The 24014-nt window shown below is 34.7% G+C and overlaps 16 protein-coding genes and 6 pseudogenes across 22 annotated transcripts, besides 2 other annotated features; 12 read left to right on the plus strand and 10 right to left on the minus strand.

Annotated features, from left to right (window-relative positions):
- Positions 1-11478: part of a mobile genetic element that runs on past the window's edge.
- TVAGG3_1070420 (organellar and viral DNA polymerase type B) lies at positions 162-743 on the minus strand (the record flags this gene model as incomplete). The annotated part of the gene is made up of 1 exon (XM_051256357.1): positions 162-743. One exon carries the CDS (start codon positions 741-743, stop codon positions 162-164), a length of 582 nt encoding a protein of 193 aa, XP_051076431.1.
- TVAGG3_1070430 lies at positions 799-1121 on the minus strand (annotated as a pseudogene). The gene has a single exon. A coding segment is annotated over exon 1 (323 nt).
- Positions 1300-1962, minus strand: TVAGG3_1070440 (uncharacterized protein; the record flags this gene model as incomplete). Its single annotated transcript, XM_051256358.1, has 1 exon — positions 1300-1962. The coding sequence occupies one exon, from the start codon at positions 1960-1962 to the stop codon at positions 1300-1302; it is 663 nt and encodes a 220-aa protein (XP_051076432.1).
- Positions 2248-2799, minus strand: TVAGG3_1070450 (integrase core domain containing protein family; the record flags this gene model as incomplete). The annotated part of the gene is made up of 1 exon (XM_051256359.1): positions 2248-2799. One exon carries the CDS (start codon positions 2797-2799, stop codon positions 2248-2250), a length of 552 nt encoding a protein of 183 aa, XP_051076433.1.
- On the minus strand, positions 3353-4465 carry TVAGG3_1070460 (annotated as a pseudogene). The gene has a single exon. A coding segment is annotated over exon 1 (1113 nt).
- On the plus strand, positions 6248-7012 carry TVAGG3_1070470 (uncharacterized protein; the record flags this gene model as incomplete). The annotated part of the gene is made up of 1 exon (XM_051256360.1): positions 6248-7012. One exon carries the CDS (start codon positions 6248-6250, stop codon positions 7010-7012), a length of 765 nt encoding a protein of 254 aa, XP_051076434.1.
- On the minus strand, positions 7267-7881 carry TVAGG3_1070480 (uncharacterized protein; the record flags this gene model as incomplete). Its single annotated transcript, XM_051256361.1, has 1 exon — positions 7267-7881. One exon carries the CDS (start codon positions 7879-7881, stop codon positions 7267-7269), a length of 615 nt encoding a protein of 204 aa, XP_051076435.1.
- On the plus strand, positions 9314-10090 carry TVAGG3_1070490 (annotated as a pseudogene). The gene has a single exon. A coding segment is annotated over exon 1 (777 nt).
- Positions 10316-10843, plus strand: TVAGG3_1070500 (protein of unknown function, DUF4107 family; the record flags this gene model as incomplete). The annotated part of the gene is made up of 1 exon (XM_001298150.1): positions 10316-10843. One exon carries the CDS (start codon positions 10316-10318, stop codon positions 10841-10843), a length of 528 nt encoding a protein of 175 aa, XP_001298151.1.
- Positions 11479-11487: 9 nt separating the features above from the next.
- Positions 11488-24014: part of a mobile genetic element that runs on past the window's edge.
- Positions 12171-12572, plus strand: TVAGG3_1070520 (uncharacterized protein; the record flags this gene model as incomplete). Its single annotated transcript, XM_051256362.1, has 1 exon — positions 12171-12572. The coding sequence occupies one exon, from the start codon at positions 12171-12173 to the stop codon at positions 12570-12572; it is 402 nt and encodes a 133-aa protein (XP_051076436.1).
- TVAGG3_1070530 (uncharacterized protein) lies at positions 12592-12744 on the plus strand (the record flags this gene model as incomplete). The annotated part of the gene is made up of 1 exon (XM_051256363.1): positions 12592-12744. One exon carries the CDS (start codon positions 12592-12594, stop codon positions 12742-12744), a length of 153 nt encoding a protein of 50 aa, XP_051076437.1.
- On the plus strand, positions 12764-13262 carry TVAGG3_1070540 (annotated as a pseudogene). The gene has a single exon. A coding segment is annotated over exon 1 (499 nt).
- On the plus strand, positions 15581-16165 carry TVAGG3_1070550 (His-Me finger endonucleases family; the record flags this gene model as incomplete). Its single annotated transcript, XM_051256364.1, has 1 exon — positions 15581-16165. The coding sequence occupies one exon, from the start codon at positions 15581-15583 to the stop codon at positions 16163-16165; it is 585 nt and encodes a 194-aa protein (XP_051076438.1).
- TVAGG3_1070560 (uncharacterized protein) lies at positions 16191-17051 on the plus strand (the record flags this gene model as incomplete). The annotated part of the gene is made up of 1 exon (XM_051256365.1): positions 16191-17051. The coding sequence occupies one exon, from the start codon at positions 16191-16193 to the stop codon at positions 17049-17051; it is 861 nt and encodes a 286-aa protein (XP_051076439.1).
- TVAGG3_1070570 (uncharacterized protein) lies at positions 17868-18254 on the plus strand (the record flags this gene model as incomplete). The annotated part of the gene is made up of 1 exon (XM_051256366.1): positions 17868-18254. One exon carries the CDS (start codon positions 17868-17870, stop codon positions 18252-18254), a length of 387 nt encoding a protein of 128 aa, XP_051076440.1.
- On the plus strand, positions 18389-18856 carry TVAGG3_1070580 (organellar and viral DNA polymerase type B; the record flags this gene model as incomplete). The annotated part of the gene is made up of 1 exon (XM_001296995.1): positions 18389-18856. The coding sequence occupies one exon, from the start codon at positions 18389-18391 to the stop codon at positions 18854-18856; it is 468 nt and encodes a 155-aa protein (XP_001296996.1).
- TVAGG3_1070590 (KilA, N-terminal/APSES-type HTH, DNA-binding family) lies at positions 19667-20473 on the plus strand (the record flags this gene model as incomplete). The annotated part of the gene is made up of 1 exon (XM_051256367.1): positions 19667-20473. One exon carries the CDS (start codon positions 19667-19669, stop codon positions 20471-20473), a length of 807 nt encoding a protein of 268 aa, XP_051076441.1.
- Positions 20490-21185, minus strand: TVAGG3_1070600 (protein of unknown function, DUF4106 family; the record flags this gene model as incomplete). The annotated part of the gene is made up of 1 exon (XM_051256368.1): positions 20490-21185. The coding sequence occupies one exon, from the start codon at positions 21183-21185 to the stop codon at positions 20490-20492; it is 696 nt and encodes a 231-aa protein (XP_051076442.1).
- TVAGG3_1070610 lies at positions 21557-21850 on the plus strand (annotated as a pseudogene). The gene has a single exon. A coding segment is annotated over exon 1 (294 nt).
- On the minus strand, positions 21867-22286 carry TVAGG3_1070620 (protein of unknown function, DUF4108 family; the record flags this gene model as incomplete). The annotated part of the gene is made up of 1 exon (XM_051256369.1): positions 21867-22286. The coding sequence occupies one exon, from the start codon at positions 22284-22286 to the stop codon at positions 21867-21869; it is 420 nt and encodes a 139-aa protein (XP_051076443.1).
- TVAGG3_1070630 (uncharacterized protein) lies at positions 22316-22957 on the minus strand (the record flags this gene model as incomplete). The annotated part of the gene is made up of 1 exon (XM_051256370.1): positions 22316-22957. The coding sequence occupies one exon, from the start codon at positions 22955-22957 to the stop codon at positions 22316-22318; it is 642 nt and encodes a 213-aa protein (XP_051076444.1).
- On the minus strand, positions 23295-23555 carry TVAGG3_1070640 (annotated as a pseudogene). Its single transcript has one exon. A coding segment is annotated over exon 1 (261 nt).

Consider the following 24014-nt stretch of genomic DNA (forward strand, 5'->3'; position numbering starts at 1 on the left):
TGGTAAACGTTATTTTTTTAAATTTTGTGAAAATCAACGGTTTGACACGTGCCCTAAAAATTATTTTACTCAGAAATTTGTTGCTGAATTCAATAAAAATAATGTTTAGGGTAGATGGTTAGATCTAACCCGATATCTACCCTCATTTCTACCACAGTTATTTATAACCGTTTTACATGGTAAACGTTATGAATTCGTGAGACTCTAAACAGTTTTGTAGCTTCTATTTCTTCGCTGAGGATATCAAAAATTTCTTCTTTTAGTACATCAAAAATTTTAAACGATACGAAAGTTTCTTTATACTTCTTCTTGACATCAGATAGAAGGAAATCGTCAGCAGTTGGATAGTTTTTGTTCAGAAATTCTAACATGTCCATTTTATCTTCTGCTGGTTTCTCTGCCTCCCTCTTTAAATCTGCATAGTCGTTTCTCATACGTTCTATCTGTTTTACTGAATAGTTATATTTCCTAATTGCTGCTTTACATTTAGAACATTGCGGATTCATTTTTGCGTTATATTCTGAAACCTTACCTGCTAAAACAACTAAGGCGTCAATGGTTTTCTTTAAATCTGAAGCAGTTGGTTTTATCTGTTCATTCCATACCTTACCTCTTCTATCTTTATCTCTTATCTGCCATACACATTTTGCAACTAATGAAACAAAGTTGTCGTATGTCTTAAACTCCCCAGATTTATATATGTCAGAGATGTTCTTATATACCATGTCGCAATCTTTGTCCATAACTTTATGGTTGCAATGATATCCTAGAAACTCATAATTTACCTTTCGTATGAACTTCTTTATTTCTACTGAGTCAGTTGGTTTCACTTCTATTTCATCGAATTCAGGAATAGTGAGCTTTTGTTGTTGGATTTCAGGCAATTTGGGTAAATGGTCAATAATGTCCTGCATGTCATAAAGATATTCTTCATTTTCTTCATCCTGTGCGGTACAGTCTAAATTACTTGTTAAAAGTTCTTGCTTTATTCTTTGTATTTCTGTTTCGAAAGTAAATGAAGAAGGAATGAAGCTTTTCATCTCTACTAACATAGATGTTGGATTCATGACTAACGAGTTTGGTGCTGTTGTTTGAATTGTTGTTGTGCCGATTGTTGACATTTCTGTTCTTTTATACAAAATAAAAAAATAAATAAAAATAAAACTAACTTTATTTTTTCTGTCTTAAGGAAATTCATGAAAATTCAAGAGGGTAGAAATGAGGGTAGAAATGAGGTTAGATCTAACCATCTACCCTAAACATTATTTTTGGTGAATTCAATAAAAATAAATGGTTCATTTACTCACAATATTTTTGTACAAAACGACCCCAAACTTTTAACTTCTTTTCTGCAGCTTCTAATGCTATCTTAGCGAGTTCATATTCTCTAAATTGTCTCTTTAAATCTTCTTGTTCCCATTGGTCTAGTTCGTATGGAGAATCTCTATAACCATAACATATCTCACGTTCATGTTCTAATTGTTTTTCATGCATTTTTCTAACTTCTTCTTCAAACAAATATTTTGCATTCTCTACTGTATCTTCGAATTCTTCTTCATCTAACTTCTCATGAACTTTCTTGTCTATGGAGTCCATAATTTTTCCAACTGCTATGCAATATTTTGGAGAAGCCCACATTGCTATATAGTTTATAAGTCTTGGGTCTACATACGTTCCTCTAACCTGTTTGATTTCATCAGGAATTCCTGCATGAATTTTGTATAAAAAGCAACCGCCGGAATTCGGACTGTTGCTATATTCTTCACAAAACGCCTTATAATACTCTTCCCAGGACTTATTTTCCAACAACTTTCTAAAGTCTTTCCTAAACTGCTGACACATCTTTGTTGCATTAATGTAACCATCCTTGTCTCTACGTAAGACTTCAATACCGTTATAAGTGCCTTTTGTGAATGTTTCGCCATTATATTTGTTAGTGAATGTTTTTGCTTCGACTGACATTTCTGTTCTTACATACAAAATAAAAAAATAAATAAAAATAAAACTAACTTTATTTTTTTGTCTTAAGGAAATTCATGAAAATTCAAGACCTTTGGGTCTCGCCGCTTAGCGGCTGAGGGTAGAAATGAGGGTAGAAATGAGGTTAGATCTAACCATCTACCCTAAACATTATTTTTGTTCATGGCTATGCCCCGCCGCTTTGCGTCTTAATGTTAAAATAAATGGTACCATTAATGATATCATGACTGTTCTCGTTCATGTCTGATTTACATCTAATGAAAAAGTTTAGAAGAATTTTCTTATTCTTTCTGGCTTATTTTTATCTTTCCAGTACTCCCGCTCTAATGGTCCCAGATGAGTTGGTTTAGATTCTCTCAAGTTCTTAGATGGTATAACATCTTCAACGCCTCCTTCATATCTTACTTTATAAGTGTCATCGTTTATGTTGTAGCCAAGTATTTCAATAACCACTCCTCGCTTTGCTTCGTCAATGGTTTCAGCAAGTTTGCCATTACTACTTTCGACTAATTTATGTCGAGGGTAAAATGCAATGGAGTCGTCAGCAGCTTTTATAAGATATCCATTACCTTGCGTAGAGTCTACGATATAATAATTTCGACTTAACCTTAAACGTTTCTTTGTCAACGGTTTGTCGTCAAGAACTACACGAACTTTTGTACCAGGAATGAGGGTAAATTGTGTTGAATTTCTGATATTTTGTGTTTGGCTTCGTTTCTTTTGTATATACTTTTCTTCTTGTTGTTGTGTCATTGAATTTGGTGTATGTCCTGTTGTAGAATGTGTTGAGGAATTATATACTTCGAGAAAATGTTTCATTGTTTCTTCGGTAAAGTCTCGCTCTTGATTTAAATCTCTGAGCGTTCTTATGAAGCGGTTTATGATGCCGAGTATGTTATGGTTATGGTCTTCAGTAGTGTAGTGAGTTATGTTATGCTTAATGAGAAAATCTGTGATTTCATTGCTGAGGTATGCACCGTCTTGGTCTGATGTTAAAGTACTTGGGTTATGTTCTGCTACAAACTTTTGTAAAACTCTTAACACTTCACGAGTTCCTTTATTCCTCATTGGATATGCATATGCTTTACGAGTGTTAACATTTATGAAGATGAGGAATGGTTTATGTCCTCCTTTTCTGCTTTGAATGAGAGTGTCAAATTGGTATGCGTCAGGAGTGTTGGAGTAAATTGGTAAAAAGTAGTCGTAAGGGTTTATTTTTGTTTGATGTACAACATTTTTGTCAAAGAACTTTTTAACTTCAGCTCTGTTAGTAAATCCTCAACTCTTTGCAGCTTCATTGAACTTCTTAAATGACCTCCATGGATGTTGTTCGAATACTTCTTTCAAGCTCATTTATGTAAAAATAAAGATTTTAAGCTGTACGGTACCATGCGAATACAGTCATAAATGGTGGCATATAATCTTCACCCGAGCCTGTTGGATTTGTTGTGAAAGTATGGACATGATTTCCTCCTGGTTCAGTTGGTCGAAAAGTCTTTTTTGCTGAATTGTTATAAGATGGAGATAAAACATCATTGCCAGCTTCATAGTCTGAGTTGTATAATGGGTGGTCTCTTAATGAGTGGCTATGGTCGCCAGAAAAGTTTGTAGTTCCTGTATGAGTGTGCGCAGGTAAGTTTGCTTCAGTAATTTTCTTCGAACCTCCTGTTTGCTTTGAAGAGTTAGCACAGTATAAGAATTTGTCTACAATCTGCTGCCATGTACCAAAACCCAGAACTGTTGCGGGATTTGTTGAGTTCATTGACGTATAAATAGAACCTATAGGATATAATGTTTGAAGTATTTCAGTCTTTAATGTTTGAAGCTCTGTTTTGTCTGCTTTCTTATCATATAAATCTTGAGCAGTGAATTTAACATTATTTTCATCATCCATGACATAAACATTTTTACAGCTAATTTCTTTCGTCGTTGTTATGTTTTCATTCGATGTTAAACCTTGTGGAAAGTTAGGAGGTTTATAATATAATGCATCCCCACCAGTTCCGCCAACCGTTCCTTCAATACTTTCTATAGCAACAGTTGAGAAGGAGTTATGTGTATGTTCTTTATCTGCTTTTTTATCTAACATTGCTGGTAGTTCATGTGTTTCAAAGTTTCTGACATGACCTTCAATGTTCATACATTTGTTATTTAAGGAGTTTAGTGTATCTTTTACGCTTGTACTTGGATTCTCTAAAGGTGCACTTGAACCAAGGGTATAGTTCAATATTATGTCGTCTGCTCTAACAGTAGTGAAGGATTCGTGTGTATGGTTCTTGTCAGCTTTACTATTTAATGTAGCTTGAAGTTCATTTATATCGGAGATATTGTGTTTATGAGATTTCAAAACTTTGTTCGTTGCGTCAAGTTCATCTTTGTCAGCTTTACTTTTAATAGCATCTTCAAAAGTTATTTTTGTCTTAACTCTCAATGTAAATCTTGGTTCAACTAATACACCGTTAACAAAGAAGTATGAAGCATAAATTTCATTGTTATAACCAAATGCTTCTGGTGCTTTACCTGTGTCATACTGTACAGTACAGTGTATGTCATAACCTTTAGCACGAATGAATTTATATCTTCTTTCATTAACATCTTCAGTGCTTATTTGTTCATCCTGTATTAAATATCCGTGGTAGTCCGTTATAATTTGTTCGTCTGAACTTATATAATGAACATGGTTTTTATCTGCTTTTTCGGCTAATTTCTCTTCTATCTCATTTATTTCAAGTTCATGCCTACCACCACCTCCTTCAGAAGTATTTTTCTTCAGCTCTTGAAGAACATCCACTTCACCATCTTCGGTGTCAATAATGAGACTTTGTGTTAAAACTTTTCCTGTCTTAATGGATGTTTGTAAAACTTCTTCTTCACCGTGTTCGGGGTCATGGTCGTCATCATATCTTGTGAAATCAGAGATGTTGTCATACATTAAGCATATCTGTCTCAAAAGTTCTGCTATTTGAAACTGGAACGAAAGATATACAGAACTTTCATCATCTCCTAAAGTCAAGTCTGCTTTCTTAAGTATTTCTTGAATGTATGCAATGAGAACAGAGTACCTTGGAAAATATTCGAACAATATTTCATTAGCTGTTGGTTTTGGTGGTTCTTCTGGAGTTTCTGTTGTTTCAGTTCCTTCTGTAGGTTCTGTTGGAGTTTCTGCATCTCTTGACTTCAATGCTCTTGCTCTCAAAGACCTAAATGTTAGAGCACCAGGTTTTACAAAGGACTTTATAAATGCTTTAATAGTTCCTGGTAAGTTATTGTTAGCATTAAGTAAGTTCCTTATGCTTCCATCATGTACGTCCATAGCACTATGTAAAAAATCTATACTTTTCTTGTAGTCAGCAATAGACTGACTGTGATTTTTTAAAGATTTGTCAATACCTTTAAGCCAATCTTCATGCATGTCTGATACTGAGCCAAGAATATCATTTGCTTCCTTTAGTGTATTTTGTGCTTCTCGTAAAGTATCCAATCCCGTACGTGCATTGTTTGCTATACGTCTTACAGTATCTATTTGACTCCTTGTTTCTTGCATCCAACCAGATAAAGTTTTAATAGTATCCGAACCATTTGAAATGAAGTTCAAAGCATTTTTAACGTCATCTAAAGCTTCTTCACCAAGTACTGCCCATATCTTTCCGATTTGGTATTGAAGAACTCCATATGAAGCAGCTGTTAAACCAGTATTTATAAGGTTCCATATCCATGATTTAGCAGTTTTTCCATCCTTTCCATCTTCACCATCCAAACCGTTTTCGCCTTGAGGTCCTTGTATTCCTTGTATTCCTTGTGGTCCTTGAGCTCCAGTGTCACCCTTCTCTTCTTTCAGTTCATCTTTATGTTCGTTATAATATTCTAATGTCATAAGGTGTACATCATTACTGCTACCAGCAACGCCGAGAATTTGTTTCTCATTCATGACTAAATTCTTTAAGCATTTAATGTTGTCGTCAAATCGAAAGCTCTTTAACAATTCAATGAGAACATTTAATACTTTCACTAATGAGGCATCTACTGTAGAATTTATATATTGCACCGTTCCATCATTTATGATGGGAACCTTGCTTGTTGTAATGAATGGGTCATAAGTGTTAAAAGTATCGAAATCAATGACTTTTTTTAGTTTTTCCATCGTCAATGACTAAATCATTGCCTTCCACTGTTAAAGTTGAGTTTTCATTTACTAGTTCATGTGCTCTTCTTGCTTCATTTGTTTCATACGCATATGCAGCAATAGTCATATTTTAATGAGAATAAAATGTTGTTCTATTTGCAAAGTACAGACCCGAATGAATACGGAATAGTAAAACTACAAACAAACTTAGGTCTTCAGAATGAAGCGCTTGCTTTCAGAGTTGTTGACTTCAATACTATCGCAACTTTTGTCATAACAGATGAAACAGATTTCATAGAGATTGAAATAGATGACAAAAGAAGTGTTGTAACATTTCCTAACAGAGCCGAGTACAGAATAGATAAAATTACTGGAGTCATAGATACTCTCATAAATGAAGAAACTATTGACAACATAGATGTCGAACTCTCTTCTGAGGGAACATTGAAGTTCAGTTATGCGAAGGAGTTTAAGATAACACGAATGAGTCATAGAGTTCAATTGCTTCTGGGAGCATTCCATATGACATTTCCTTTGAAAAGTGTTGACAAAACGATTGAGATGAAATCTGTTCCATACGTATGTTATGGTAATTGTTTATACATTGAGTCTAAAATAGCTAATGTCACAGGCATTTCAGGAGTTAATAGTAAAGGTTCAGTAGAATATAAATCCTTCTGTTATTCAGTCAATTCAATGTTCATTCCAAACGTTCCTGTCATAGCAACTCATTTAGGTAAATGGGTTCGCATTAGTCCTCATAATTTGAAAGACATGCAATTCAGACTTGTTGACTTTCAAGGAGAGCCTGTAGAACTGAAGGCACCAGTGCGAATGACTGTTGAAGTTGACTTTTTAGAAAATATTAAATGCGACGGCTTACAAGAGAACTCAGAGCTAAAAATATAAAGTATGAATGTTATGTATTAGGTCATGAACTTTGGTTGTTGCTGTTTGATGAAACAAATGAGTTAGTTATGTCAGTCAAGAGAACAGAAAAATATTGTGTTAGTGAAAACTGCACCAAGTCAATAAGATTAGGTTTGCATTATGAAGATGAGTTCGATACTGTTGAAGAAGTTTTGGATAGATATTACAAATTGCTAACTTGAAATTTTTTTGACTGACGGCGCAAAGCGCCAAGACCGAAGGTCCTGACTGCTTTAATTTACTAAAACATATTTCAAACAAAGCTTATAGTCAGTAGATAGTTTTGTATACTCGTTCGAATATCTATACTTAAACTCAACTCCTGTAGTTCCTGGTGTTTCAATGATGCGGATGTTACCTATTTTCATGAATAGTGGAGTTTGACCACAGCATTCGATTTCAGGGTCGAGATAGTCAATGACACATTGCTTTCCCCTTATTCGAGATATAACATTTTCAAGGTCCTCCTTTGTTAGAATTATTTGGTTCTTACTTATAAGATTTGTCAAAAGCTTCTTATCGTCTTTGAGTAAGATAGTTTGGTATAACTGAAGAGGGTAATGGTCTACGTTATCTGAAGGATTTGTTTGAACATTTGTGTAAGGGTTGTCGTTGGCTTCTCTTGAAAGAACTTGGTCCAGTGGTGGATACTCTAACTTAACATCTGATGTAACGTTAGCGTTTGAAGCTGTGTTTAAATTCACCGACTTAAGTTCTGGTTCTTTTTCTTTCAAACACTCTGAACTATAGTTCTTTATGACAATATTGTTTGTCGTTCGTGAGTCAACATTTGATGTTGGTTCAATTGGAACATTAACGGCACCAGCTAAGATGAATTTGCTTCTCATTTCATATAGAATAAAAACCTTTTATATGTATGAAATGAACAATATACTCGACAAGGGTTTGAATGTAAAGCTAACGAATGAAAATATTGTTGAATTCACTGAGACAGGAGCTGTGTATAAAGATGTAGAACTACTGAACAAAAGAGCAAAGGGAAGAAGCAGGAATATGAACAAAGGGTGGAAGCCTATAAAAATTTATGTCAATGATGGCTCAGGAGGTTCAAACATAAAGTATGCAGAAAGTTATAGAGTTTATGCTCTCAAAGGTGAAAAGCCTTCATTTAAGAACAGCTATTCTAACGCATATCCTCAAAAGCTAACGGATGGGGAAGTGGATGATATGAATGACAGCAAAAATATTAACAGAAATGGCGACAGAGATGCATGGAATTTGTTTACCATCAGTCAATTGAAGGTTAAACTTTAAAACAATGTTGGTCGTTCCCATGGAATATTTTTGACTTTAATGGTATTAGTCATGATATGAATCTCAAGGTATGAACGAGGAGAGATGAGAGACTTATATGCTTCCCAAATTTCTTCAAAAGGTAATGTTATACCTGACTGTTTCCAAATGAGTTCAATATCATAACGTGAGAAACCTTGAAAGATAACGAAGTCAGTTATGAGACGTTTTATGTTTAAAGCTAAAAATCTCCATGTTTGCATAAGTATTGCTACAGTTAAGTGGTAATGTCTGACTTTAGTAATGATGTTAGCTAATGGTGAGTCTGGTTTTGACACTAAACCTTTTCCGGCGAAGTCGTCACAAACGAGCAGAGTGTTTGAAGGATACTTTTTGAAGGGGTATTTTGAAAGTTTTGACAGAATGTAGTTTGTAAGTCGTTTCATATCGTAAACTCCTGAGTATTGACGTAAGTGGTGTTTGTCAATAATTCTTTCCATCTCCTCAGAAGTCTTTTGCATTCCTGACTGTATAAATTCAACGATGGCATAATATTTCCTCTTACGTCGAATGTAACGTTGAAGAAATTCAATGAGTTCACTGTCTGGAACTTTAACGACAGAGGCTTGAACTTTTGACATAAATGTTTTCGCTGTTCAGTCCATAGAGTCTGAAGTTGCTGATATAATGATTTGGTCATAGTAAGAGTCGTTTCCTAAACGCTCTGTTATGAGTATATGACGAATGAGGTTAAATGTCTTACCTGAACCCATCTTTCCACAATAGAAATAAACACCATTTGAACAGAACTCATAGTCCTTACTGAAAGGAAGAATGAGAGAACTGTTGAGCTTTTCACTGCTTTCATTCATGTCTTCATCTACGTCATGTATTAAATGCTTCATTTTATCTCCATTAAAAATGCAAGTCAGAAATATTCAGAACATAGCACCGAGTCTAACTGACAAGAGTATAAAGATATACTATGAACATGTTATGATGAAACCAACCAAAATTCAAGAAAGTCAGTATACTTATGAATATCCAAGACACTGGGTAGAGTATGTAGGAGGTGAGAAAGCTATTGAAATCAGACAGGTTCGAAGTATTCCAGCAGGAAGAACAATATTATTGAAGAACTTTAATGTTTTGAGATATAATGATGAAACAAAGAAGCAAGATAGTTTCCCTGTTGCTGTATATGTGAACTTAGATACAGGAGATGACATGAAAGTTTTTAATACAAAGCTTCAAACGGTAGTGAGAGAACAACTGACTGCGGAAGGGCATCCATTACCTTCAGAAGTTACCATAGCATATAATTTTGAAACAAACTCAATAGATTTTAAAGTCGTCTCTGCAAAGAAGTCAGGTTTTACATTTAATGAAGCAGATGTATATTCGAATGAAAACTTCAAAGCTATTGCATGGTTAGATAATGACGATTGCTTTAAGAAAATCTTTAAATTCAGTGACTCAAAGATGTCAATAGATGACCTTCGTGAAATGTTACCATCGACGTTTACAGTAGAAGGTTCAGCAGGATTGCTTACAAGATTGTCAATTGGTGGTATTTGGTCTCGTGACAACATTGTTATAAAATCCAGTATAAGTGAATTTGCTGAAGAATCTATATTATGTCTTTCAAACTACATGTATTCGCCGCCGAAGCATTATAGTATAACAAACTTTGTCAGTAAGTTTAACATAAGACTTGTCGAACCTTCTTCAATGAAAGATGTTGTGCTACCCAAAGACGGAAAGGATGGACTCATTATTGAGATGATTTTAATAGCATATTAAATGAGTTTGTTTTTGAGGGTCATTCATGATGAAATAACTGTTGTAGAAGATGTTAGCAATTGTTCAGACATTTTGAAGCGTATAGATGATATAAGAAAGAAGTTAGATAGACCGCAAAGCGGTGAGGGCGAAGCCCGTGAGAACGCTTATGTTTCATTGACTTTCTCCAGTAACGAGAACTTTTATGAGATAATATTGAAGAGAGATGATTTTAATATGGTGTAAATGGTAGCTTGGGCAGCTTTAGGCGCAATGGGAACAAAAGCATTAGCATTTGGAGCAAAAGCACTTGGAGCTTATGACGCAGTAAATAAAATGAGTGGAGGAAGGGTTTCGAAGACATTAGATGCAAATAAAGGGAAGATTGGAGGCTGGGTTGCAAAGAAGTTAAGATTAAATAAAATAGGGCTCATAAATAAAGCATCCAATTTGGTTGCGACTGAGTCAGAAAATGCTTTAGGAAAGGACGATGAGTTTGCAAAACACGCAAAAGACTTTAATGACCAGATGAAAGGTGAAACAATGCATTTAAATAGAGTCGATGGAACTAAAGAAAATGTTTCTTCTCCACCAGCGGTTTATCCATACGGACCTTATGGAATGTATGGAAACCCTTATGAACGACCATTTGACCCATTGACTGGTGGAAGTAATTGGTATCATTATGGACGAAGAAGAAAGACAGTCAAGTTGGAGACAGACGTGAAGAAAGCAACTAAAAAGAAACCAAGGAAGAGAGTTATAAAGCATTGAATTCAACAGGGTAGAAAAGAGGTTAGAAATCGGGTTAGATATACCCATCTACCCTAAATTTATTTTTGTGCTATGTTTTCATACGTGTGAGGGTGGTGATATCATTTATTTTTAAGTTTATTTTTTAAAATTATTTTTTATTTTAATTTTATATAAATGACAGAACAAAAGCAACTCATACAAATCGAAAAATATAACAAACATACATTTAAACATTTATTCTTCCTTCCTGAGTATAACATGTTCTTTACACTTCATCCTAGACCAGTAGATTATACATTGACTGTGTATAAAGATTGTCATGGTAGTTTTATAAAAACTTATGATGATGAAGGTAAGTTAACAAGACTATGCATTTCAAAACTTGAGAAACTTTATGACTTCAAGTATGACTACAATAGGGTTAACATTGACGATGAAGATATAGAAGAAAATTTATGAGAACGTTTATTTTTTCATTAGTGAGTTCGTTAGTGAGGTGAAATGGTTGGTGGCTTTGTAAATATTTAAGGTTAAGTTAGTTTTTGCGTTCATGTTGTAAAATATACGTTAACGGTTTTGTAAAGTGTCAAATTCACATATAATGGGTAAGGAGGCGCGCAGTGCCTCCGTACCCAACTAACCCATACTAACTTAGGTATTTCTATTTTTACTTTGTCACCTTTCTGAAGTTTGAAGCCCGGCATTCTTTCTTGTTTGTCTCTTTTGACTAAATTATTAAATATATAGTCTTTCTCTAAGTCAGGGTTGTTTTTCATTTCTTCGGGGGAGTGGTTTCCCAAACCTTTTTGTTTACGGTTATTGTAAATATTTAAAACTTGTCTCATCTTTGCCATGGAGAAGTGTCTATATTTGTCGTCATATGACATTTCATTTGCTTCACCACCTTGTGGTTGGTTTAAGTCTCTTAACATTTTTATACATCCGTCAATGACACCAAGAGCAGAATGGTTTTGGTCGACAATGAAATATTGGTTTACATTTTTTGAACGCAGATAGTTTTTTACATCAGCTGATTTGAAAGAACTTTCACAGTCAGATGTCAGTTTTGTTGGATGGTATTTGTCAACGAATATTGTCAAAGCAGTTTTCACATCTAAAATATTTTTGGACCATAATGGTATGGCTTCACAGTATCTTGTGTTTTGACCAACAAATATTAACCAGTATGGAGGTCCATCTGTTCTAACTCTCGGAATGTTTTCCAAGATATCCATAAACCAAGCATTTGGTGTTGAACTAAAGATTTTTATCATGAGTGCTTTCTTTGTCGCTTTTGAAACATAGGGGTCCTTGTTCGGATTCGTCATTTTTTACCCTATAAGAAATGGGTTTATTTGGCGCATTAGCAGGAGTTGCATCTAGATTTTTACCCGCAGTGGGAACAATAGCCAGAGGTGCATTTGGAATTGGAAGGAAGATTTTGAGTACATTAGGTATACTGAAAGAGAAAGCACAACCTATTATACAAACTGTACAGAAAGGTTGGGATGTAGCACGAGATGCAACAAATCTTATTCCAAATCCTGAAACAAGAGGAAAAGTTCAAGGATGGATGGACAATGTAGGAAGACAAGCAGGAAACTATTATAACAAAGCAAATGACTACTATAACCAAGCAGGACACTATATGGACCAAGGTGAAAGATTCTTTAACAGAGGATATAACCATGCACAACAGTGGGTAAACAATAACCAACCTCAACCGCCTCAAACTTGGGGAATGTAAAGTTTTTTATTGAGATGAAATGAACAATGCAGCATTGAGACAAATAAGTTCAAGATGGATTTGTCGGCTTCCAGCAGTTACACCACGTGTTTGTCAAGTTCTTCCTATACCTCAGGAAGTTTTAGACCGACTTAAAAAACCTAAACAACCAGTTGAAAACAAACCAAACTAAAATTTTTTACTGAGATGAAATGACCGAAGAAGTTGAAACGGTAGATTTGACACCACAAACAAAAAGTTCAGAACCATTGTCAAAACCTGTCAAAGAACTTACAGATGAAGAGAAAAATTCAATAATAGAAAGTGCCAGATCTGGAAATACAAACCCTAACTACAAAGTCACTTTTCATAAAAATGGAACGGCTAGTATCTCAAAAAAGAAACAGACTCTCACAAATAAAATATTGAAGTCTGAAGGAGCTTTCGAGACAACAGATGGAAAAGTTTACTTCACTGACCAACAGTTCATTATAGAACATCTCATTGACTTAGAGTCGAAATATTCTAAACTTTACAACAAACACAAAAAGTTGAAAGGAAAACAAAAACAAATGGCATATGATATTTATGAAGATGTTGACGACACAACTGTTCCTGCAAGTGAAGTAAAGTCAGAGGAACTGAAAAGTGACGAAAAACCGATAGAAGAAGAAAAACCAAAAACTGAAGATAAACCAAAACCAAAGTTTAGTTTCCAAACTAAACCAAGTCAACCTTCATTAGCTGGTATGGGTTGGCGTCAAAGACTTATGGCAGCAGGCGGTTATGTAAAGTAAAGAAAAAAATATTTTTTTATTTTTATAAAAATGCCCCCATATAGAATGGATAGAAAGTCTGCTAGAATAAAAGCAGAGTTACAAAGATATGGTTGGAGAGTTTCGAAGAATTTTAAATATAGGAAGGGAAGACCCATAAAAGTCTATGACAAATTGTCTGGTCTTCGCTACGAAATGGATTTGGAAACAGCACGTGCCAATTATCCAAACAGACTAGAGAGGTTAGAAGAAGAACGTCTTATGGACATGCCTTTCGATGTTAGTGAACCTCAAGTTGAAGGACACGACGGCTTTGCCAGATTCTACTGGAAACATGACGAACAATTGCATCCCTTGAGAAGGAAAAAAGGAAAAGGTGAAGACGCACATGCTCCCATGGAAAGAACAAGATATGCATATGAAAAGTATCGTGATGTTAGAAGTCAAATTACATCTGGTCGAACCTTTACAGTAAACTTTGACGAAGGAAAGAACAAAGAAGGCTTCATGGGAGTACTTGCTGCAATTCAAGACGGAAATAAAAAGGACACAATCTCAGATTGACCATAACAGATTTGGATGGTCACATTTACTATGCACATGGCAATGAACAAACAGCCGCAAAACTTCTTGACGCTTTCAAGACTACAAAGAGAGAACAAATGGTTGACTCCGACTCAGACATTTTGAATGCAATTGAAGGAATTGCAAGTGTCAAGTTCGAATGGTACCAACCTAACCCTCAAGCAGCAGTCAGACAACATGCTGGATACTTCCCGTTCAGAAATAAGTCTGACATTGACTTGACAAGGTATGGAATTTACAATTCAATTGAAACAATTGTCAATGAACCTTGTATTCTTACATGTCTCAGGAACTCTGGTCTTGTTACAGATGAGAAGATGAAGTATCTTGAGTCATGTGTGAAGACAAGGTACATTCTCAGAGGTCAATTGGCAAAAATTGCACCGTTGGCAAATGTCAATATCCGAGTCAACATACCTACAGCTAAAGGTTCTTCACATGACGACTATGTTGTTGACAAAGACTTACCATGGTTGAAGATTGTAATTGTCCACAACCACTTCATGTTGAACGAAAGTCTTACAAACCCATTCTTTGGTAAAAGTAAGTGCAACATTGTCAGAGCTGTAAACATTCTTTTCGAGAAAGGTTTGTTGGAACCAATTCCAGATGACAAGCTGACAGAAACTTTTGTACCAAAAGACGAAACAAACTTTTCATTGTTAGCAAGACCAAAAGTTGTTCCAGACAAAGTTCTAGTACAAAAGAAGTACACAGTTCCACAAGGGGTTGGTATGTTCGGATACCAACCTGAACCAGAAGAACTTCCAATGAGGTTGCAAGAACTTCAAGATGCTATAAACAAACTTCCATTGAGACATCCAATTGACGTCAAATTGTATTGGAGAGCTTCTGAGTTAGGTCAGAAGGTTTTATATGAAACAGGTTGCTTCGACGATGTTTATGAGATAACAGGAGAAGTTTCTCAGAAGATAAGAGACTCACTTGAATTTCCACAAACTGGACCAATTGGTTGCGACAAGTTCGACTCAAACGAAAAGATATACTATGTCGACCTTAACGCTGCGTACATGAGGTTTGTCCAATATATTCCGACTGGAATTCCAAACGAAGATGGTGAGTTCCCGGGAAGGAACTATACAGTTGGAAAAGTCATACAACAACTGTATGATATTAGGAAAGCTTCAAACCCCAAACTTGCAATGACACTCAAATTGCTTATGAATTCGACATGGGGATATTCCATTAAGAAACCTCAAGAGATGAAGAGTAAACATTATGAGAAGGTCGACAACTTTGTTGAAAGGTTTTCTCCTTTTGTTTTGAAGTACGAATTCACTCAAGGTCAAAGTGGCTTAGTAACCACATTAAAACCTATTGTCGAACATTGGTCTTACCCTCAGTTCGCAAAGGCAGTCCTTGACAACTACAATGAGTTCTTCTCGGAAGTCAAATCGAAAGTGAAGGTTTACTATGAGAACATTGACGCACTCATGACGAACGAAGAAGGATACAACAAACTCATTGAAATGGGAATGGTCGGTGAAAAGATGGGCTGTTTTAAGCTAGATAAGGTATTTTCCGAAGTTCATGTAATATCGAAAAGGAAATATTGGGGCATACTTGAAGACGGCACAGAAATAAAACATTGCATGAAATAAAAAAATTTATTTTTAAAAAAGTGACATTTTTTTTATTTTATTTGAAATGTACGCTGAGTTTGTTGGAGAAGACCGTTGGGAAACTTGTTTGTTAGATGAGAAATATGAAATTCACTGTTGTGAGTCATTTGAAGTCAGAAACAAAAAGACAAAAAGAGTTTTAAGCGAATGGGAGCGAAATGACGGATATGCTATTATGAAGATGGGTAGAAAACACTATCTTAAACATGTTGTCATTGCAACTCATTTTATACTGAATCCTAACAATTTACCTTTTGTAGACCATATAAACCATATAAGAAACGACAATAGACTTGAAAACTTACGTTGGGTCACTCGTTCTGAAAACAATAAGAACAAAGGCAAATTTGGAGATATTGTATTCGAATTTGTCGACGAACTAGAAGATGAAACAATTGAAATTACAGACTATGGCAAGCATACGTTTGAGTTTTACTACTATAGCGAAGAACAAAACTCTTTCTACTTTTATACCGGCGTAAACTATAGGAAATTACAAGTATATTTTACTAAGGCGGGCTATGCTTATGTAAACACTAGAGATACAGATGGAAAATACGTTCAAATACTTCTTAACAAATTCAAGAAGCTATATGGCATACCATTTTAAAACAATATATTTTTACATATATTAAATGCTTCAGGTTGAAAAACAAAGAACAAAAGTAGCAGATACAAAACCGTTAGACTATATCTTTACAAATGCTGGTAGGACTATTTCAGATGAAGAAATTTCATCCCGAGCATACAGGTTTGACTATCCAATTCGTTGGCTTCAAAGTCCTTCAGATGCAAAGGCAATAGGATTTAGAAGAGTTTTGTTTTCAAATAGAACTAACGCATTTATGTTCGCAGTATATTTTCATGGGCAGTATGAAGGTCCTGATGGTCTAATAGACAAATTTGACGAAATGAGGATCTTTACAGTTCGTTCAGACGAAAGTCTTGAGAAAACTCTAAATGACTTTCAAACTCAAATGAACAAATATTATTGGGAATTTCAAGAAAAATACGACTCTTTACTAAATGGAACATACTATCTGAAACTAGAATATGACAAGATGAACTCCACCGTTTCATTTCAAAAGATTGAAATTAACCCTCCAAGAGATACAGAGTTTTTATTTTGGGAAGTAGACAAACGTTCTTGGACACAATTTCTTCGGTTACTAAACCAGAACGAACCATTACCACCAGATGGTCCATTTAAATTTATACTTCCACCAGCAGATTTGATGGTTTATAGAAACGTGTTTGACCCTCAAAATGTTATGTGTCATGCAAGTTTCAGTTCAAGCAGCAATAGTTTTCTATGTATTGGTAAGGACCTTTATGACTTTGCTTCTAAATTCTACGAACCACCTAGTAACAGTTTCTCTGACTTTCAAGTTTGGTTCACAACAAATGGTGTGCAACATATTATTCCATTGTACTATGACTTTTATCTCGAATTGTCTTTCATATATAACTACGGAAAAGTGCTGAAAAAGTATTGAATGTGAAGATATTAGAAAATAACATTTTTTCTAACATCGTAGAAAACTCATGAAAACAATTTATTTTTGACACTTTCACAAAAAACATAAAAAAAGTGAGTTAAAATGAGATGTTTACTGAACTGGTTGGATGTCGCCTTCACAGGTTATGTAGAACGGCTGACCAGAGAAGTGAAGGAGACCCTTGAGAATTTGGTTCATTCTTGGGAAAGGGTTCTCTCTGTTTGGAAGTAGTATCCAAGGACGCTTGGCAAAGAACTTTATAATGGCTTCCTTCTTTGCTTGCTTTATGTCGTCGAAAGGAGTGCATTCTGGTACCTCAATTGGAATTCCAGTCGAAGTCTCGAGATTCAAGGCAGCCCTTCCCGTTATCCAACCGTTAACAAGCTTGCCTTTTACATTCTGCCTGAGGAAGTCTTTAACAAGCTCGTTAATTTCAATTAGGTAAATTGCCTCGTCGGTAGGTTCGACCTCGACCATTGCTACTGTCAGAAAAAGTACTGCTACTGTCAGAAAAAGTACTGCTACTGTCAGAAAAAGTACTGCTACTGTCAGTAAAAGTACTGCTACTGTCAGTAAAAGTACTGCTACTGTCAGTAAAAGTACTGCTACTGTCAGTAAAAAGGAAAATTTGAGAGGGTTTTCGACGATAAAGTACTGCTACTGTCAGTAAAAGGACTGCTAATGTCAGAAAATGTACTGCTACTGTCAGAAAAAGTACTGCTACTGTCAGTAAAAGTACTGCTACTGTCAGTAAAAGTACTGCTAGTAGCAGAGATTTTTATCGTTGTGGTCCGACGGTTAAGCCACAAACGGATGACTGACGTCCCACCAACCGAGTCCATTCCCAAACCAGAGGAACCTAAAAAACCACAACAGTCTCCTCAGCAACCTCAGTTCCAGCAAGTACCTCCGAATTACTACCAATTTCCACCTCAAGGTTACTACCCACCACAAGGCTTCCCGAACTACCCTCCTCAGCCTATGCCTTACTTCCCCAACCCTTGGTTGTTCCAGCAAGCTCCACCCCAGCAGGAAATTCTTGAGTTTTGGTTGAAAGAATACGGTGGAGCCAAAAGTGGCTCGACCTCAAAACAAGCATTTTATGAGCTTACTAAGGGCGTTATAAATGAATTCAAAGGTATTTACATACATCCTGACCTCGTTCATTTTGTTGCTGAATTCAGCAAAAATAATGTTTAGGGTAGATTGTTAGATCTAACCTCATTTCTACCCTCATTTCTACCCTCTTGAATTTTCATGAATTTCCTTAAGATAGAAAAAATAAAGTTAGTTTTATTTTTATTTATTTTTTTATTTTGTATAAAAGAACAGAAATGTCAACAATCGGCACAACAACAATTCAAACAACAGCACCAAACTCGTTAGTCATGAATCCAACATCTATGTTAGTAGAAATGAAAAGCTTCATTCCTTCTTCATTTACTTTCGAAACAGAAATACAAAGAATAAAGCAGGAACTTTTAACAAGTAATTTAGACTGTAGTGCGAAAGATGAAACAAATGAACAGTATCTTTATGAAATGGAGGACCTCATCGACCATTTGCCTAAACTACCTGAAATTCAGCAGCAAAAACTAACTATTCCTGAATTCGCCGAAATTGAAGTCAAAGCAACTGACTCAGTAGAAATAAAGAAGTTCATACGAAAGGTAAATTATGAGTTTCTAGGATATCATTGCAACCATAAAGTTATGGACAAAGATTGCGACATGGTATATAAGAACATCTCTGATATATGTAAATCGGGGGGTTTAAGACATACGACAACTTTGTTTCATTAGCTGCAAAATGTGTATGGCAGATAAGAGATAAAGATAGAAGAGGTAAGGTATGGAATGAACAGATAAAACCAACTGCTTCAGATTTAAAGAAAACCATTGACGCCTTAGTTGTTTTAGCAGGTAAGGTTTCAGAATATAACGCAAAAATGAATCCGCAATGTTCTAAATGTAAAGCAGCAATTAGGAAATATAACTATTCAGTAAAAGAGATAGAAAGAAGGAGAAACGACTGTGCAGATTTAAAGAGGGAGGCAGAGAAGCCGGTAGAAAATAAAATGAACATGTTAGAATTTCTGAACAAAAACTATCCAACTGCTGACGATTTCCTATTATCTGATGTCAAGAAGAAGTATAAAGAAACTTTCGGCATTGTTAAAATTTTTGATGTACTAAAAGAAGAAATTGAAGCTACGAAATTGTTTAGGATTTCAAATATACATCGTACAATTCATGTAAAACGCTTGTCAAAAAAAGAGGTGAAAAATTAGGTGAAAAAAGAGGTGAAATCTCACCTCTTCACCTAAAATATATTTTTATTGAATTCAGCAACAAAATTCTGAGTAAAATAATTTTTAGGGCATGTGTCAAACCGTTGAGTTTTCACAAAATTTAAAAAATAACGTTTACCATGTGAAACGTTTATAAAATAACTGGGGTAGAAATGAGGTTAGATATCGGGTTAGATCTAACCATCTACCCTAAAATATATTTTTATTGAATTCAGCAACAAAAATAATGAATTTCATTAGTTAGAAAAATAAAGTTAGTTTTTTTCTAAGAAAAATTTTTATTTTGTATGTAAAGACAGTAATGTCAACATCAGAGAACACAACAACAGTTATAGTCCATGAAGCTATAAATGAAGAATACGAGTACATACAGTATAACAAACAGTTACGTCTCATTCGTTCGGTCAAAGACGATATGTACCAAATGCAAAGTATAATGAATGCTCTTCGTTCTACAAAGCAAGCATATCATTGGTTTGAAAACCAACAGACAAAAGAACTTTTAGAAGAATTTCCTCATATGATTGCTTCCCTCGGAAAACCGAGAGAAGAGATTCCGTACGAAAATCGCAAGAATTTGGCTCCTGGTTTGAAAGGTTATTATATTCATAGACTTTTAGTAAATGCTGTAGCAATGTGGGCTTCACCTCGTTATGCTTGTTATATTTTCATGATGTTAGATGAACTATATAAAGCAGAACGTGAAGAGATGGAAAACAAGCTTGAAGCAAAAGACAAAAGCATTCAGAAAAGAATACCACGTTCGGTACCAAAAGGAAAGGAAAAGAACTATAAGTATATGATTTATACTGAAGAGTTGGAGAAAGAAGAAGATAAAGATATGGTTATGTTGCATTTAGTCAGAAGAAACAACAAAAGCTTTTACGACCTTGCTAAGATTTACAAATCTGACAGAAATTGGTTCTATCGCGAAAACTTACCGATTTCAATGACCCCAAATGAAGATGTTAAACAGATAGTTCAAGATACGTTACCTCAAACACACTATGACATCAAAGGTTGCACAATACTTACATTCAAAGAAGGCTTAACATTACTGAAGGAAAAAATAACAGAGTATTTTGACAACTTCAAACAAGTAGGGTAGATGCACTCTTTATTTTTCAAGCTTGACCATTTACAATTTGAACTTTGTTTGCGTAGATATGAATTTTGAAAGAAGTATGAGGGTCTTGTATGACTTTGTACTTCTCCCATAGTTCATGTCTGTCAAACTTACCTGCCATGGACTCTTTCATAAGTTCCATGAAATCGTCTTCGGACAATCCGGGGAAAAGTATTATGTCAGTAAGTATTCTCTTTACATCCTTACTTAAACTCTTTACTGTCTGTACACAAATGACAACTGAGATGTTAAAGTGTCTGAGCTTCTTAAGAATTCGACACATATCTTGTTCTCTATTCTTTAACAAAGGATGAGAGGCGAAATCATCTAAGATAAGAAGACATCTATGAGGGTAAGTCTTCCAATCGTAAGATTGCAATTTCTTCGAAATGTATTCTATCTCTTTCTGTTTGTTTCTGAAGTGTTTCTTCTCTAATATTCTCTGCATTTCCTCATTAGGGTCTTTGAACTTAGAATTTATATACTCATTTATAGCATTATACTTCAAAACTCTTCTTTGGTACTTCTTTATCCAATCTAACAACTCAGTATCCTTTATACATACTAACTTAGACTTCTTTATAATATCTTTGAACGAATTGACGGTTTGGTCAAATTGACCCGAAGTACTACAAATGACTACTAACTCATAGAATGGGTTCTTCTCATCTAGTTCTTGTTGTTGTGCAGCCATTTTAAGATAAGTGAAAGTCTTACCCGACCCAGGTGGTGCAATTAGACCTGTTATACCATTCTGAGCAAATAAGAACTTGTCATGTATAGGTTTTATCTGAGCATTTTCTAACTTCCTCTTGTTCTTATTTAAAACATTCTCAAATTTCTTGTCAATGTCAGCAAACTTTTTTTTAACATATTTTTAGAAAAATTAAAATTTTTATCTTTTAGAAAATGTCTAGCGATTTCGCTATCTATATTCGAGACAAACTTTTTGACAGCAAAACATCTGTCGACCATAAAATCTTACATAGTGTAAACAAGAAAGGTGAATTTGTTCTAAAGTTCTGTTTCTGGGAATATGACAAGAACCATAAAACATTACAAAGAGCAGTCTTAAAATTTGTCAATGACAGACTTGTTGACAGAAATGACGCCGATTGGAAAGATGAAGTCCAACAAAAGTTCTTAGAATGCAAAGAAGACACATGCGCTGTTCTTGAAGATGAAATAGAAAACAGAATAGATGGGCTATTAAAGGACAAAGAACTTTTACATAAATATGGTTCTGAGAAATTTGACGTCTCACCACCAGAAAAGAAGAAGAAAGAAAAGAAAGAGAAAAAAGAAGAAGAGAAGAAAGAACCTGAAACAGTTCCAGAGAAAAAGAAATTTGACATGTAAAAATAAAATTTTATTTTTAGAACATTTCTGGGTCAATGTCAATGTTCTCTTCCTCTTTAGGAGTAAACACTGGCTTAGACTCTAATAGCTTTTTACCCAATTTACCTTGAACTTCTACAACTTTAGACTCATAATATTCATAGTCGTCTGTCTTCTTTGGTTCATAAGGTATAACAAGTTTGTATGCTTTGCCTTTTTTAAGGTTTGAGAACCTTCTGTCAAAACTTTCTTTGACTGTTAACAAACCTTCTATGTCTAAGTCTTCAAATTTCGCACCATTTTTAGTCACAATAGCAAACTTAACTGGTTCGATGTTCCAAACTTTGCTGAATGAAGACTTTTCAAAATGGTAGAAGTAAACATTCAAATATGTGAATGGGTCTAGTTCTTCTTTAAGTCCTGACATGTACTTGTTTACTGAAATATATTTCGTCATCTTTTCTATCGGATAAAAAAATATTTTTTTTAAAATTTACTCAGAAAAATTTTCTTTGTATATACACCATTCTGTACGTCTAAAAGACTTTTAACATTTGCCAAGAATGTTCGTTTAGACGCTGGCATATAACCATACTCTTGACAATATTGTTTATATTCATCATATAAAGACTTTTCATCTAAACACTCAAAGTCGCTTTCTTCTATGAACAGTTCATATACACTCTTGTTTGCTTCTAACAATGTTTGTCTCTCTTCGGTATGTGGAATTTGTCTTGGATTGAAGTTAGAAATATCTAATGTCATGAAATATGAGAACAAGTGGTTGTAAAAGTCAGATGTCAAAGTTTCTGACAAAGCGTCAAAATATTCTGTATCTTGCATATGAGCTTCTGACGTTCTGACAACTACATATCTTCTGTCAGAACTTTCTAACTTCATCGGAACAGCATTGTTTGAAACCATAATGAAGTTTGCAACATTTTCACAAACTCTTTGGTCTTTATACTTTCTTTCAACAACTCCAACTTTGTCTGTTATAAGACTCTTCAAAGCATCTGAGTTCAAAACTTTTGTTGTATCTATACTTTGAAGTTCATTGCAAACTATAAGTTTCATATTCTCTATTGAAGAGTTAAACTTGCCACAGATGTTTTCTAAGTTTGTCATATTCGGATTCGAATAACCTTCTAACAGTTTGCACAAAATATCTGTAAAGAAAGTATTCTTACCTGTTCCTTGTTTTCCAATTATAATGAGAGCAGTTTCATTTTTAGCACTTGGATGTTGTAAGATGTTTGCAAACCAACATAAGATATACTCATAAACCTTTTCGTTTCCATTGCATATAATTTTTGACATGGTCTAACCAAGCTTCTATAATATTTTCTTTCCATTCTACTTGTTCGTATTTATATCCAGTGAAGATAGAATAGAAGTTTGGAGAAGGTGTATAGAACTTTATACCTCGAACTGAAAAATCTTCTAACTTTGACAATAAGATATCCCAAGCATCTAACATCTTCATTCCAACTTGTACAACTTTTATTTTCTTAAGTTTCTGTCTACATTCTTGTTCAGACACTATTGTTGCTCTTGGTTTGTTAAAGACAACATCCCATTCTTTCATGACATAACATTCTGGGGCAGAGTCAACATAAATGACTAAACGTTTCAAATTCTCGACTGCTTTGTTATAGTCTCTAAATGGACATATATTTCTGAATGCTTGGAAGTCATAAAAATCTGAAACATCTATTCTGTACATTTTTATAAAAATAAAAAAAATATTATTTTTTTATTCTTGACTTTGTTGTTCCATTTGTTGCATTTGTTGTTCTTGAGCTATTTGTTGTTGAAGTTGTTCTTGTAATACAATACTTTCACCAGTTGCATCTTCCAATTCGAAACTTTCTGCCGTCATGACAAATACATAGGACATAAAAGTTTTACAGGAACAAAGTTTGCGTCAACTAATGTCAACGTTATACTTGCCAATGTGTTTGAGTTCACTAAGGTTGAAAATTCTGCATTCGAATGAACAATAGGCAAACCAGCAGAGAAAGTATTGTTTATACGCATAAGTATCTTTTGGTCATAATAGTTTCTGTCGACATTCGAATAACACTTTGAACCTAAGTTTGAAACAATATATAAGATTGGTGTGCTTAATGTCAATGGAATAGACATTCCTTGTATGACACCTTTTCCTGTTATAGGAAACTGT

Source organism: Trichomonas vaginalis (assembly GCF_026262505.1).
Source record: "Trichomonas vaginalis G3 chromosome Unknown ctg_87, whole genome shotgun sequence".
In the NCBI taxonomy this organism is placed as follows: domain Eukaryota; phylum Parabasalia; order Trichomonadida; family Trichomonadidae; genus Trichomonas; species Trichomonas vaginalis.